General features: G+C 47.9%; 1 protein-coding gene across 1 annotated transcript in view; it reads right to left on the minus strand.

Moving 5' to 3' along the window:
- plcg1 (phospholipase C, gamma 1) overlaps nucleotides 1–15,659 on the minus strand; it is a 46,662-nt gene that overhangs the window by 8,140 nt on the left and 22,863 nt on the right. The window contains exons 10-25 of the mRNA XM_063015612.1: nucleotides 15,352–15,453; nucleotides 13,744–13,862; nucleotides 12,349–12,434; nucleotides 12,096–12,216; nucleotides 11,289–11,457; nucleotides 6,807–6,929; nucleotides 6,616–6,717; nucleotides 5,931–6,118; nucleotides 5,596–5,796; nucleotides 3,774–3,893; nucleotides 3,022–3,202; nucleotides 2,375–2,452; nucleotides 2,174–2,277; nucleotides 1,801–1,894; nucleotides 524–590; nucleotides 143–306 (exon numbers count right to left, since the gene is read on the minus strand). Coding sequence (XP_062871682.1) covers nucleotides 143–306; nucleotides 524–590; nucleotides 1,801–1,894; nucleotides 2,174–2,277; nucleotides 2,375–2,452; nucleotides 3,022–3,202; nucleotides 3,774–3,893; nucleotides 5,596–5,796; nucleotides 5,931–6,118; nucleotides 6,616–6,717; nucleotides 6,807–6,929; nucleotides 11,289–11,457; nucleotides 12,096–12,216; nucleotides 12,349–12,434; nucleotides 13,744–13,862; nucleotides 15,352–15,453 — 2,019 coding nt within the window. The remainder of the gene's footprint in view (nucleotides 1–142; nucleotides 307–523; nucleotides 591–1,800; nucleotides 1,895–2,173; nucleotides 2,278–2,374; nucleotides 2,453–3,021; nucleotides 3,203–3,773; nucleotides 3,894–5,595; nucleotides 5,797–5,930; nucleotides 6,119–6,615; nucleotides 6,718–6,806; nucleotides 6,930–11,288; nucleotides 11,458–12,095; nucleotides 12,217–12,348; nucleotides 12,435–13,743; nucleotides 13,863–15,351; nucleotides 15,454–15,659) is intronic.

Genomic DNA, 15,659 nt, shown 5'->3' on the forward strand with positions numbered 1-15,659 from the left:
GGAGCTGATAACATGGACAGTGGGTGTAGAAACAAGGAGGTGGTTTTAATGTTATGGCTGATCGGTGTATAATGACCACTATAAGGTCTGGTCCTGGAGGTCAGATCTGTCATCATGTGCTGAGTGACCACCCGACACCCACCTTTGCCTCCGAGGTCATGGCCACCTCACGGATCTTCTGCACCCAGTCCTTCAGCTCCTCCTGAGAACTAGCAGCGATGTCCAGCACGGGACCTGTGCGCAGAGACGCCAACTGGACCAGAGAGAAGACGTAAGGTCTGCTGCCCTTCCCCTCGGGTTTCACCGCTGCAGAGAGAGAGAGAGGCATATCAGATATATTTATCATTGTTCTTTTTATTGTTGCTATTATTATTATTATTATTATTATTGTTTATTATTTTTGTTATAAGTAATTATAATAACAGAAGTTTTATTGTTCTAGGAGTGCTGCAAAGGAGTTTCCACTAGAGGGCGCCATCAATCAGCAGCAGCTAATACAGCAGAGAGGTTAGGACTCACTCACCAATCTGACAGGAAGACACATCCATACTTCCTCTCAGGAGGTCTCCCAGGGGACTGTTCTCCGTCGCCTGTAGGGACGAACAAGCAAGTCAACACTAAATCAACACCGTACCAAACAAATCAACACCGTACCAAATTGTAAGTCAATTTCAATACAGTCCCTAAATGTTTTGGCAAAATAAAATCACCCCATTCTTAATCCATACTGTTTAATATGATGTCGCCACCCTATGCAGCTATAACAGCTTCGACTCCTCTGGGAAGGCTTTCCACAAGGTTTAGGAGTGTGTTTATGGGAATTTTTGACCGTTCTTCCAGAAGCGCGTTTGTGAGGTCAGACACTGATGTTGGACGAGAAGGCCTGGCTCACGGTCTCCGCTCTAATTCATCCCAAAGGTGTTCTATCGGGTTGAGGTCAGGACTCATCCACGTCTTTATGGATCTTGTGCTTTGTGCACTGGTGCGCAGTCATGTTGGAACAGGAAGGGGCCATCCCCAAACTGTTCCCACAAAGTTTGGAGCATGAAATGGAACTAAGGGGCCGAGCCCGACTCCTGAAAAACACCCCCACACCATAATGCCCCCTCCACCACACTTTACACTCGGCACAATACAGTCAGACAGGTACCGTTCTCCTGGCGACCACCAAACCCAGACGGAGAGGCGTGATCCGTCACTCCAGAGAACACGTCTGCACTGCTCTAGAGTCCAGTAACGGCGCGCTTTACACCATTGCGCTCGATGATGTGAGGCTTGGATGCAGCTGCTCGGCCATGGAAACCCGTTCCATGAAGCTCTACACACTGTTCCTGAGCTCATCTGAAGGCCACATGAAGTTTGGAGGTCTGTAGTGATCGACTCTGTGCACTCGCACCATGTTCCTCAGCGTCCGCCGACCCTCCCGGTCATCTTACGTGGTACCACTCGGTGGCTGAGCCGCTGTCGTTCCCAATCGCTTCCACTTTGTTATACTAGCACCGACGGTCGACTGTGGAATATTCAGTAGTGAGGAAATTTCACCACTGGACTTGTTGCACAGGTGGCATCACGGTACCACGCTGGAACTCACCGAGCTCCTGAGAGCGACCCGTTCTTCCACTAACGTGTGTAGAAGCAGTCTGCACGCCGAGGTGCTCGGTTTTATACACCTGTGGCCACGGAAGTGATCGGAACACCTGAACTCGATGATTTAGACGGGTGAGTGAATACTTTCGGCGATATAGTGCTGCATAATCTGCATAATTCAAATTCCAGACATGAAGAAGCTCAGATACTCACGCCTCGGTCCGGTTCTACAGCTGATGGACTGATCTCCTCTACATAGTTGGCAGGAAACCAGAACTGCCTCTTTCCTCCAAAATCTCCCTTCCACCTTCAGGCACACACACACACACACACACACACAGGCAGTTTAATGCACCGTGGATCCACAGCGGTGTTACAGATGTGCAGCTTTGTTTTATGTGTATGTGGCACAGTATGTTTGTGGTGCATTTGGTGTTTTTTTTATGCATTTTACCCCCTTTTTTTCTCAATTAACCCACAGAATCACTGCCCCTCGTTCTGTGTGTGTGTGTGTGTGTGTGTGTGTGATGGACCGGAAAAACACGCCGGTGTTATACTGGTATTTCCTGTAGCGTGCGTTACTCACCAGCCTCCTTCCTGTTTATCCACGTTCTGAATGATGGCGTTCTTACTGAAGGAGAGCTCGTCATCCCGCTGCGCCTTGTATTCATACATCGCTTTCACCGTGCACTGTACACACACACACACACACACACACGCGCATCAACAAAATGGAAAACGGGCAGTGGAACGATGTGACTCGGGCGGCGAATAGATAGTGAGATACCTTGAACGTGGGCATCTGATTGGCCTCCACGTAGAAGCCTGGGTTCCGCCCCTCGTACAGAGATCCATAATCGGGTTCCTACACACACACACACACACACACACACACACACACACACACATACGGAAACACACACACGTTTACTACATGCAGTCTGGCGTGCTCAGGTGGCACAGTGGTCAATTACTCTAGTCCACTACTGCTGGGATCCAGGGTTCGAATCCCAAACAGTCCTATCAGCCAGTCAGACATCTACATACACACATACTCTGCGATAGACCGGCGTCCTGTCCAGACTGTGTTACTGCATTGCACCCACTGTGACCCTGACCATTTAATTTTCATTCTGGTCAGGGTCGCAGGAGGTCCGTTTCCACTGGGAAACACTGGGTGCGAGGCATAACACCCTAAACAGGGCGCCGATCCATCGCACCGCTTCGGCCACCCTTCTTAGACATAGCCGATGACGTCTGTGTAGACGGCCGCCCATCCCATAGCACCGCTGAGATCTGGGTTCGAATCTCAGCGGTGCTATCGACCAGCGACACACGTGCACACTAATCGGTTAAACGTGTACGCCCCCCGCCCCTAACCCCGCCCCGCCCCGCCCTGGGTCAGCGCAGGTTCTTGCTGTGAAAGGAACTCACAGCGGTTCCGATCTTCTCCAGTGTTTCCTCGTTGATGGGGTAGCGCAGCTTCATCTTGCGGTACAGCGGGTGTTTCTCGTAGTAGCTGATCAGATCCACCAGGCTGTCGAACTCCGAGGTCCCCAAAACCACCGTCTGGCCCTCCTGCTGCACCCGGCAGTGTTTGATCTTCCCCTCCGCCCTGACCAGCAGAGGAGAGAGAGAGAGAAAATGTAAACGTCCGATGTAGACGATCTGATCAGAATTAAACTGGTCTAATGTGCTAGTCCGGTTCGAATGCTGGGCTGTGCTATCGACCTGGCCAGACGCCCACGCTGGTGTGAAATTCCTAACGTACAATGGAGGCCTCTGCTGTCAGGTCGAGGTAACTGCACTAGTGATGGGTTTTCTAGAGAGCTTAGGTCATTTTAGGTAGAACAGCTGGCCAATGGAGAGCACTGACTAGCAAGTACTAGGAAGTACAACTGTGCTCTATGTATTCCTTCACCACTCGTGCAGGCGCCTCAGCCAGACAGCAGGAGTCGCTGTTGCAGAGGCATTTACATTTTCAGCATTTATCCAAAGTGACGTACAACACTGTGACAGCATAATGAGAATTAATGGCCTTGCTTAAGTGGCAACCTGGCAGTGGTGGGGCTTGAACCAGCAACCTTTTGAGTCGAGTCCAGTCTCTTAACCACTAGGCTGCAACTGTCTATGAGGAGAAACCCTGTCCGAATAAATCAGGTGAGGAAATGGGGAGCAGAAAGTACCGGAAGGAGATGGCATAGGAATTGATCTCCGTCCTCTTCCTCACGAGGAAGGCTCCGTCACGTGGCACCCTCATCAGCATGTTCTCAGCCTGGCTGCGGGTCAAGTTGGCATGGTACCACCTGAAACGAAAAACAAACCACAGGGTGAGAAATACAAAATAATATTAATATATAAATAACATAATGCAGAACAGAATATGATATCAAACAAGCTCAGTCAGGCGTCCACATACTTTTGATCATATCTCACATGCCCACAGATATACGAATGTTAATCAAATATTTTTATGTTGTATTGTATTTTTATTGCTCTACGTATTTTGTAGACAGACATGTTAATCCTGGAACTGGACTTACCCTTGACTTCTGACCTCATTGCCTTTTGGGTTTTCTAGCTCCTGACCTTGATGTCATATTGGAGTGCTAAGTTTTAGGCTTGTTGTCTTGTAGGCTCACTACCTTTTTGTCTCGCTACCTATTGGGTTCACTACTTTTTGCCTCTGCCTTTTGGGCTCATTACCATTTGGGGTCACTATCTTTGGTCTCAGTGCCTTTTAGGATCACTACCTTTGGCCTCTTTGCCTTTTGGGCTCACTACTGTTTGGCCTCAGTGCCTTTTAGGCTCGCTATCTTTGGCCTCGTTGCCTTCTGGGTTCACTGCCTTTTAGGCTCGCTAGCTTTTGGGTTTATTACCTTTGGGCTTGCTACCTTTTGCCTTGTTGCCTTTTAGGCTCACTACCTTTTTGTCTCGCTACCTTTTGGGTTCACTACTTTTTGCCTCTGCCTTTTGGGCTCATTACCATTTGGGGTCACTATCTTTGGCCTCTTTGCCTTTTGGGCTCACTACCGTTTGGCCTCGGTGCCTTTTAGGCTCGCTATCTTTGGCCTCGTTGCCCTTTAGGCTCGCTACCTTTTAGCCTCTTTGCCTTTTAAACTCGCTATCTTTGGCCTCTTTGCCTTCTGGGTTCACTGCCTTTTAGGCTCGCTAGCTTTTGGGTTTATTACCTTTGGGCTTGCTACCTTTTGCCTTGTTGCCTTTTAGGCTCACTACCTTTTTGTCTCGCTACCTATTGGGTTCACTACTTTTTGCCTCTGCCTTTTGGGCTCATTACCATTTGGGGTCACTATCTTTGGTCTCAGTGCCTTTTGGGCTCACTACTGTTTGGCCTCAGTGCCTTTTAGGCTCGCTATCTTTGGCCTCGTTGCCTTTTAAACTTGCTATCTTTGGCCTCTTTGCCTTCTGGGTTCACTGCCTTTTAGGCTCGCTAGCTTTTGGGTTTATTACCTTTGGGCTTGCTACCTTTTGCCTTGTTGCCTTTTAGGCTCACTACCTTTTTGTCTCGCTACCTTTTGGGTTCACTACTTTTTGCCTCTGCCTTTTGGGCTCATTACCATTTGGGGTCACTATCTTTGGCCTCTTTGCCTTTTGGGCTCACTACCGTTTGGCCTCAGTGCCTTTTAGGCTCGCTATCTTTGGCCTCGTTGCCCTTTAGGCTCGCTACCTTTTAGCCTCTTTGCATTTTAAACTCGCTATCTTTGGCTTCTTTGCCTTCTGGGTTCACTGCCTTTTAGGCTCGCTAGCTTTTGGGTTTACTACCTTTAGGTGCTTTGCCTTTTGAACTCACTACCTTTGGCCTCAGAGCCTTTTGACCCTGTTGTCATTTGGCCTTGCAACTTTTTGGGTCACTATTTTTGGGGCTCACTACCATTTGGGTCTGATGGCGTCTGTGCTCACCATCTTTAAGTAAAAATAACAGAAACTATCCGTACTGTCACGATTCTATCGACTCGCTACAGAATGATCATAATCAGTGTAACTCACTCTTTGCTCTCGTGGGCGTTGGTCTGCGGTACAGGCTCAGTCAGCTTCATCTCGAACTCGTTGCAGCGCAGCGCCACCTGCTGGTAGTGCGTGATGAGGGCGAAGAGAGTGTCGAACACCAGGTTGTCAGTCAGGTAGAATTTGGGGCTGCCGGCCTCCTGGCGGGAGTGAATCCTGCAGTGCTGCACCCGACCCGAACGCCTGAGGAGAACAAACAAAAGCGAAGATTTTTTTTAAGTAGTCTGGAGAGCTGGAACCGTTGGCGGCGGCGGGCTAGCGCATTAGCCTGCTGCCTCTTGATGCTGGCGTAGCGTGACCAGGCTCGGCGACATTACCAGAACGACAGGGTGTAGTCTCCTACAAAGGTCTCGCTCTCCCGCACCAGGAACGAGCCGTCCGGCGCGCCGGTCTCCAGGCAGTACTCCGAGAGCAGACGCTCGGCGATCTGGCGGCCGTCGCGTCCGGCGCCGAGCTTCCCGTGGAACCATTTCTCGGTGACGTGCTGATCCATACCGTTCCCCACCTGCAGAGACAGAGCGGGACGCTTCACAGAGCTGCAACGTACGGGCAAAAGTAAGTGGGCAACAGTTTGGGGAAGGCCCTCTTCTGACCTAGTATGAGGGATTATATTGACCGAATACACTGCAAGCAATAAAGAGCGAAGGGCCTCAATCAGGGGCCCAATAGCGGCAATCTGGTAGTGGTGGGACTTGAACCCTAGTCACGCTTGACCGCTAAGCTAGAGCAGAGCCCGGACCTCAAGTGGTGGGTCCTGTACCACCTGCAAACCAGTCCCAGTCCTGAGATGCACTCTTCTGGTGAGGCTTCATACAAAAGGGAGTCCGGAGTGTGCCTGTGGGAATTTGTTACAGTGACATAATGACACGGCCTGGCTCGTAGGTGTTCGACAGGGTTGAGGTCCGACCACAAGTTCCTCCCAGTCAAATTTAATCCAGGGAAGAGGCCTTCCTCATACTGTCGCCACCAAATAGGAATATCTGCGGTGTGTCGTAGACGTACCTCGCGGTGTTCCTCCTCATCCTCGTTGCCCTGGTTACTAGAGGTTTCCTCAGAGTAGTAGATCTTGCTGCTCGTCAGGACGAAAAAGTGAGGGTACCACTCCTATAAATAAATAAAATAAACGGTTATATACAGAGTTCTATATGATTATATTTGATATAAGACTGGGTTCAGATGAACGAGGTTCTCACGTGGTTGATGGGATCCTCCAGGAACAGGATGCCGTTCTTGATGGAGTTGCTGATGTCGTTTTCGGAGTACGGCGTGGAGGTGGAGACCTCTTCGTACGCGCTTCCTTCGGCCAACTTCTTGTGCTGTGGACGGAGCGGACATACCGGCGTTCGATTCGATTATACACCAGGGTTCTAAGCAGCCCGAGTTCCTTTGGTCCAAAAGCGCCAATAGAAATCAAAAGCGCCAGCTAAAACGACACTTTAATCTATGGGTCATGCGCCATCGCTTGAAGTGACAGTGCCGTGGAAAAAGTATTTGCCCCCCCGACTGATTCCTTCCATTTTTGCACACATTACCCATGTGAAAAAGTAAATGCCCCCCTTTTCAGCAACAAGTGGTCAGTCTGGTACACTGAGGTGGAGGAATTCTGATGGACCTGGTTGGACCGAAGGATTCAACAAGTTTATTTATATATATATATATATATATATATATATATATACAGGGGTTGGACAAAATAACTGAAACACCTGTCATTTTAGTGTGGGAGGTTTCATGGCTAAATTGGACCAGTCTGGTGGCCAATCTTCATTAATTGCACATTGCACCAGTAAGAGCAGAGTGTGAAGGTTCAATTAGCAGGGTAAGAGCACAGTTTTGCTCAAAATATTGCAATGCACACAACATTATGGGTGACATACCAGAGTTCAAAAGAGGACAAATTGTTGGTGCACGTCTTGCTGGCGCATCTGTGACCAAGACAGCAAGTCTTTGTGATGTATCAAGAGCCACGGTATCCAGGGTAATGTCAGCATACCACCAAGAAGGACAAACCACATCCGACAGGATTAACTGTGGACGCAAGAGGAAGCTGTCTGAAAGGGATGTTCGGGTGCTAACCCGGATTGTATCCAAAAAACATAAAACCACGGCTGCCCAAATCACGGCAGAATTAAATGTGCACCTCGACTCTCCTGTTTCCACCAGAACTGTCCGTCGGGAGCTCCACAGGGTCGATATACACGGCCGGGCTGCTATAGCCAAACCTTCGGTCACTCGTGCCGATGCCAAACGTCGGTTTCAATGGTGCAAGGAGCGCAAATCTTGGGCTGTGGACAATGTGAAACATGTATTGTTCTCTGATGAGTCCACCTTTACTGTTTTCCCCACATCCGGGAGAGTTACGGTGTGGAGAAGCCCCAAAGAAGCGTACCACCCAGACTGTTGCATGCCCAGAGTGAAGCATGGGGGTGGATCAGTGATGGTTTGGGCTGCCATATCATGGCATTCCCTTGGCCCGATACTCGTGCTAGATGGGCGCGTCACTGCCAAGGACTACCGAACCATTCTGGAGGACCATGTGCATCCAATGGCGGTGCCGTGTATCAGGATGACAATGCACCAATACACACAGCAAGACTGGTGAAAGATTGGTTTGATGAACATGAAAGTGAAGTTGAACATCTCCCATGGCCTGCACAGTCACCAGATCTAAATATTATTGAGCCACTTTGGGGTGTTTTGGAGAAGCGAGTCAGGAAACGTTTTCCTCCACCAGCATCACGTAGTGACCTGGCCACTATCCTGCAAGAAGAATGGCTTAAAATCCCTCTGACCACTGTGCAGGACTTGTATATGTCATTTCCAAGACCAATTGAAGCTGTATTGGCCGCAAAAGGAGGCCCTACACCATACTAATAAATTATTGTGGTCTAAAACCAGGTGTTTCAGTTATTTTGTCCAACCCCTGTATATATATAAAAAAGCCCTCAACAGAATCCCCCCCCCCCCCATGCACTCTGCACAGCCGCCTCTATCCACCAATCAGGGTCCTTACAAAGAGTCTGAAGACCCCGCCCATTTATGAGTTTCAAAATCTCTCGGCGGAATATCCCGTTGTTCCACCTGGGCGACCCGGTTTAACAGGTGTAACGACAAACCTGCATCAGGTAGAACCTGGTGATCACAAAAATTTATTCCATTCCTGACCTTGTAACCGTGTTAACACCTGCACCGTTTAACTGACGCCAATGCCATGGTGGTACGGCCTAATTTACTGACTCATATCTACAGAGCGTATAGAAAAACAAACAATCTGATCACAAATCAGACGTGTTCCTGCAAAAAAAAATACAAATCCTGGAGGGAAATGGCTCCTCTATAAATTTCCTCACTGTCTGTACAGTCGACACCACAAGAAAACTGCGTTCACTGTTGCCTTATTTGCGGAAGTTTGACACCGCTAGTAGGAACGTAATGTTTTAACTGTGGCGGAGTATTCCTATTAATAATCGCCACATCGCTTCAGTCCAAATTAGAACACGATTAAACTTTGCCCACTACGGGTCGCCAACGTTCGCGTCGTTGCCAGACGCCAGAAATCGCAACTCTGATCGAAAATGCGAGACAGTCTGACCGTAGACCTGTAATCAAAAAATCTGCTCACGGAGCCGTGCTTTCAGGTACTGTTTTCTCGGGCTTTGATCAAACTGGGGTTGAAGACGTTTCCACATCATTCATGTTATAGAACCAGTGGTTCGGGTTGTATTATTAAGAACACATTCCAATAACGATAGTTCCTGTTTTGAGACCAAAAGCGAACGGTTCTTGTCTGTGTATGAGTAACGCGTGTCAGGAACCTTTGGCACTGTACCCAGAGAACAAGCTTTGCCATCAGACCTGGAAACCTGGGTGCTGGCACATGAACTCTTGGTATTAGATCAGAAAATATTAAAAACATGATCTTCGAAACTACAAGAACCTTGGAGGCCGACACAGGAACTGTAAAGGAACCTTACGAATGATGTCAACTGTCGGAGCTTTAAAAGTTCTTGTTCGCTGGTTAAGATGAAGGTTCCAGCAGCAATAGTTCCTGTTATAGTACCGGCGGTTCCAGTTACATTCTTAAGATCTCAGCTGTAGTTTAATGGAAGTGTTTTACGCATGTGAGAGTAACAAGAGAAACAAGTGAAAACCTGGGGACGTGACTAAAACATGGATTTTAACCACATTATTCTACATTTCTAATAGAAAATAAATATTAAAAACACAGACGGGATCTGGAGTCACCAAACACTGCAGGAAAAAAGGATTCCTGACAGATTTTACTCTTATATTTCAATAAGGGGTCGTAAGTGTCGTGTTAGAGAGTGGGGTCATGAAAAAACACTGTTTTTTTTAGTGTTATAGGGGATTTTATGAACGTTTTAAATTATAAATCCTAAATTTGCTATTAAATCAATGTGCAAGACACTTCACTTCATTAAAAAATGCATTTTAAAGTTATTGTCTATATACATTTATACATACAGAAACCTGGAGAGGAAAATGGTCCGCTGTAGTTTAATGGAAGTGTTTTAAACACGTTTAAGATATCTACAGTATTTATTAATCTGTACATTTATAAACTACGAGACAATTACTGCTCACTTTACGATGAGCAGCTATACATACATACGACTATACGCATACGCCGACCACTAGGGGGGGCGATACAGAGTTCAGAGTTACCATGGAGCTTAGTGAACACTGACTGACGGGTGATAAGAAGTGGCCACAAACCGGACACGTCTCGGAGGGGGCGTGTGAAGGAACGGGGGATTCACAGTGGAGAATTGGAGATGACTAAACTGGGAGATTTTGTGGGGAGAATACAAAACAAAAAGGAAGAAAAGGAAGAAAAGGGCGTGGCAGGCGAACGCAAATACCTTCAGAAAATCTCGGCTATTCTGGAACGGTCACGCTTAAGCACTCGCAAACAATTACAAGCGAGTGATGAATGAGGAGGATCCAGAAATTCTGGTACGTGAGAAGGTTTAACGATTATTAAGACCAGTCGACGTGGTTAAACAGGTCCAGAGAGCTTCACAACACCAAAAACAACACGGCTCATCGACACAACGTGCCAGACGTCACTGATTTTATCCAGTTTATTGTTCAGGTGGCATTTTTCCTCCTCAGGCTGGATGTTCCTCGCCTTGAGGTCTGCTGCTTTATTTAGATTTTATCTATTTTATAACCACCGTGAATCTTCAGACGCTTGTCATGAAACTGAACTTGTATGCTGGTAGCTGGTGGGTGTGTTTTTCACAGATCTGGCAACCCTTTTAATAATACTGTCCAGCTAACAGTTCTGGATTTAGGGATTTGACTGCAGGATGACATGAAGGCAGCAGGAACAACAATTATCCAAAGCAACTTACAGTACTGTGACAGTATACAGTCTTAGCTGAGTGTTAAGGGCCTTGCTCAAGGGCCCAACAGTGGCAACCTGACAGTGGTGGGGGTTAAACCAGCGAGCTTTCGATTACCAGTCCAGCACCTTAACCTCTACGCTACAACTGCCCAGTCTCTCAACACCACCAGCCGTCTGTGAAGTACGGCGGTGGAAGCATCGCGATACAGAGCTGCTTTTCTTCGGACTGTACCGGAGCATCAGTGTTACAGCTACAACAATCGAGGTCCGAGTAAAACGTAAGACCTTGACGGCGAGTCCTCACCTTGATGAGAATCTTCCTCCTGAGCTGATTGGGCGAGGGCAGACCGTCGGCCGAAATGTCCACCGCCTTGGTGAGCAGCATTTCGCCAAAAACCTTCTTGAAGTGCGCGGCCATGTTCCTCTGCTGCACGATACTGCAGTGATCCTCGATCGACAGGATTATGGGGAAGCTACAAACCAAAAACACACACCGGGAACGATCAGAGGGGCCGAACAAACCGCCTGGGCACCACGGCGGTGCACGGGTAACGTACGGGGACACCTGAAGACCTTAATATAATTCCACGAGGATTCTGGAGTGGGTCTGTGGGCATTTGTGCTTATTCAATCTAAATAGCATTTGTATATGCGTGGTCAGGCACTGATGTTAGACATGAAGGCCTGACTCACAATCGACATTCCAATTCATGTCAGTGTGTACAATGAGGCTGTGGTCAAGGTTCTGTGCAGGGTGCTAGAGTCCCTCTAGGGCGACCATATTAAACCAATAAAATTGGGGCAGGGGTTCGGGTGGGGGGGTTGGTTGAACGGGTTCCTCTCCGTACGCTATACTGCTCTCTGGTAGGTATAAAGAGGCAGTCAGTGACCACGCCCATGTCAAACGGGATGCATGGCAGTCTCGACTCTCCTCAGTCAGGGTGGGGGTCTGCAGCTGATGAGGAAGCACCAATCAGGGCATTGGACATGACTAAATTAATGCTTAGTCTAATGTCGATGGTCTTGGAACGGTCTCCCGTTTTATACAGAACACACAAGTGGGAACTGAACCCCCGAACCCCTGAATGAGTGCTGCGTCAGGGACACTCACTCGGACGTGACGAAGCCGTGTTCCTTGATGGTGTTGAGAACGTCGGTGAACTTGATCTTGGTGGTGAGTGTGTGACCGTGGTAAATCACCGGCAGGTTATCAGGACCGTCCCAGCAGTCCACTGTGAACACACAACACAACGATGGAAGACTTCAAGTGTGTGTGTGTGTGTGTGTGTGTGTATGTGTGTGTGTGTGTGTGTGTATGCATGATCCATGTGAGGGGCCCGTTCGATTAAAAAAATAAAACTCACGCTCAATGCATCTGCAGCCCATCCTGAGGCAGCGAGCGTACGCCTCCAGAGAGGACTCGCTGGAAAACTGGTCTCCCGTCAGGTACCTAAAAACACACACACACACACACACCAGAGATGGGGACTCGAGTCGCACACACAGCGACTTCAGACTCGGACTCGTTTCAAATGACTCGGACTCGACTCGTGACTCGCATAAAATGACTCGTGGACAACAAAAGTCAGCAACATTAGTTACGTGTCACAATTATATATATATATATATATGATCCGACATCATTATGATCGTGTCATTTTCTGCTCTCTAATAATAATAACGCTCCGGCCGTCTTAACCCACAACTCACGCAACGGGTAAATGTTCCAGCCAGCTTCCGGCGTAGTGATGACCCGTCGCTCCCTACGTAAAATGGTGGAATACCCTCCGTAGTGCACTTCACAGTAACAGATAATGTGAATGGAACGCGCCTACAGAATCGCCGCTAATGGTTGTAAGAACCGCTTTCTGAACCAATCAGAGCTTCTGATTGTAATTGTTAGTAAGAAATGCTGTTATCTGCATTTAGATGACGTGGTAATGAAACGCTTGATCGGCTTTCTAACGAGTTTGTGTTCGTCAAAGAAAGATTGAAAAGATCGGAAGGGATTTGCATATTTCTCGCTCTACAGTGCAGAATATCATGAAACCATTCAAGGAATCGGGAGGAATTTCAGTGCACAAAGGCCAAGAACGCCCGTGATCTTCCATCCCTCAGGCGGCACTGCATAAAAAATGCGACAACGACGACCCCCCCCCGTACTGCTGCACATCTCAAGACGTGTTTGCAGGAAGGAGACAAAATAAAAGCTGAAGCACTAAATCACTTGGTCTCCACGATCCCTAAATGTCTTTTAAGTGGTGAAAAGGAACGGCAACATTACAGAGCGGTAAATGCTTTACTGTCCCAACGTTTTTGGAATGTGTTGCAGGCTTGGAATGCAGGAATGGATGTTTATTAATAAATGAAATGAAGCTGACCAAACAAAACATGAAATATCTCAGGTTCATCCTGTCTGCAATCAAACAAAAGTCAAAGTCAATGTAAGAAACTGTGTTTTTATTATTATTTGCATTTTTACATGCTGTCCCAACTTTTTCTGATTTGGGGTTGTAGTTATGTATTTATATTTTACAATCATGACAGGTTTGGCAGTGGTGGGGCTTGAACTGGCAACCTTTGATTACTAGTCCAGTACCTTAACCTCTGAGCTAGAACCGCCCCGCTGGTACTGGTACTGTACTGGTGCTGTATTTACAGCATATTATGTGGCTGGTTCTAATGTTTTGGCTCATTACGATCCATGTAAAATTGACCACATTTATTCCCACCGGTGAAGTAAAATCTTAAATCCTTACGTGTTATGGGACGAGGAGATCCAGTAGTGAGAGAGAGGGTTGTTCATGTCTTCAGGATGAACCTGATCCAGTGTGGAATCCCAGATGGAGTTCTCTTTAGAGAACAGGTACGTCAGGAACTGGGAGAGAAAGAATAAAACATTTAATTTCAACTCCAGTCCGTCAGAGTCCAGTTCCATAATAAATAATCCAGTCTGGACACCATGAAAGCGTCAGTTCCTCAGAAACCAAACTAAGAACCATGTGGAGGTGCTACAGGAGGAGCTACAATTGATGAAAGCTGGAAAACACGAATCTCAGCTTTGCTATCGGCCGACCGGGTGCCTATACAGACAGAGGGGGGGAGGTCAGGAGAGGGTTCCTCAGAAATGCCGTAATTACGACCTCTGCTGACTGACCGATGGTACTGCACAGAGACGGGGGATAACGGGGATTAGTGCGTGACTTATATGAACCGGCCTGGTGCAGGTGAAAAGAAGCAGCCCGTACTGCACACGTCAAAGTTACGACCGTCCTAGGTCAGGAGTGGAGGGCTACAGCAGTAGAGTAAGTGAAATACGACCAGGGAATTGGGTATGACTAAATTGGGAAGAAAATTAGGAAGGAAAATGCAATGGGGGCAGCTCCATGTTGTTGCTCATGGTTTGGAAACGGGGCGTCCAACAAGCTCACAGTCATGCTTCTACATCAGGGGTCACCAACACCCGGTCGCCCGCAGGGACCACGCGATTCGCCCGCAGGGCACGTTTTAAAAACAGCACCAGTGACCATAGATGCTCACGTCTACATACTTTTGGCCCCGTGAGCTGAACGACCACAGAAAGTGTGACGCTTCCGCACAGATGATCGAGGTCTTTCTCTACGAAAGATCAAAAGAAGCGTTTGAGGTCTGTCTTCAAAGCTCTGCCCCAGTTTGGTCTACCAACACGCAACCCGCCAAGTCCCACCTAGAGCACGGGGTCGTGCGAGAAAGTCTGTGCGCCCCTGGACAGACCAAGGTCGACGACCTTCGGACGCATGTTATGAAAAGAAGAGGACCCAAACCAGAGCCTTGAGGAACACCTAGAGGAACGATCTCTGTACACAGACATTTACATTTTGGTCATTTAGCAGACACCTTTATCCAAAGCGACTTACATTACAGTTACAGTATAAGCAATTGATGGTTAAGGGCCTTGCTCAAGGGCCCAACAGCAGCAACCCAGCAGTGGTGGGGTTTGAACCAGCAACCTTCTGCTTACTAGTCCAGCACCTTAACCAGTAGGCTACGACTTCCCCAGTAAAACGTAAAATGTGTCTGTGCAGAGAGATCGCTAGGTGTTCCTCAAGGCTCTGGTTTGGGCCCTCTTCTGTTCACAACATACATCCGAACATACAGACACCTCAAAGCAAGGTTCGAACCCAGGTCGCTAGGGCTCGTACTGCTGTGTGGCACCCACACTAACAGCCAATCAAGTTCCACCATGCAATAGATTTTGATGTTTCATTCATAGAAACACCCTCACCATCCACTTTATTAGGTACACCTACACTACATAGCCAAAAATATGTGGACACCCAGTCATAAGATTACAATTGAATTTCCTGGTGTCTGTAAACTTCTGGTACCTCGTCCTGGTAGAAGTACGGCTGCTCGATCTCCCTCAGCGGATCCTTCAGGTAATGGAACATGAACTCCTGCACCTTGTTCCTGTCCGTAGCCCAGAGTTCCTGAAACACGGCGACAGAATTAGCATCACGGTAACGCCACCAACATGAACAAATGATAAAAGGAAATGATAACAGTTTAGGGAAGGCCCTTTCATGTTCCAGCATGAGTGACCTCAGCACCACTCAATAGCTCGGTCATCTTTTGACTGAATGGGCACAAATTCCCACACACAGATCTACTTTAAGGTCTTGTGAGAAGCCTCATC

The sequence above is a fragment of the Trichomycterus rosablanca genome, chromosome 19 (genome assembly GCF_030014385.1).
Source record: "Trichomycterus rosablanca isolate fTriRos1 chromosome 19, fTriRos1.hap1, whole genome shotgun sequence".
NCBI classification, from domain to species: domain Eukaryota; kingdom Metazoa; phylum Chordata; class Actinopteri; order Siluriformes; family Trichomycteridae; genus Trichomycterus; species Trichomycterus rosablanca.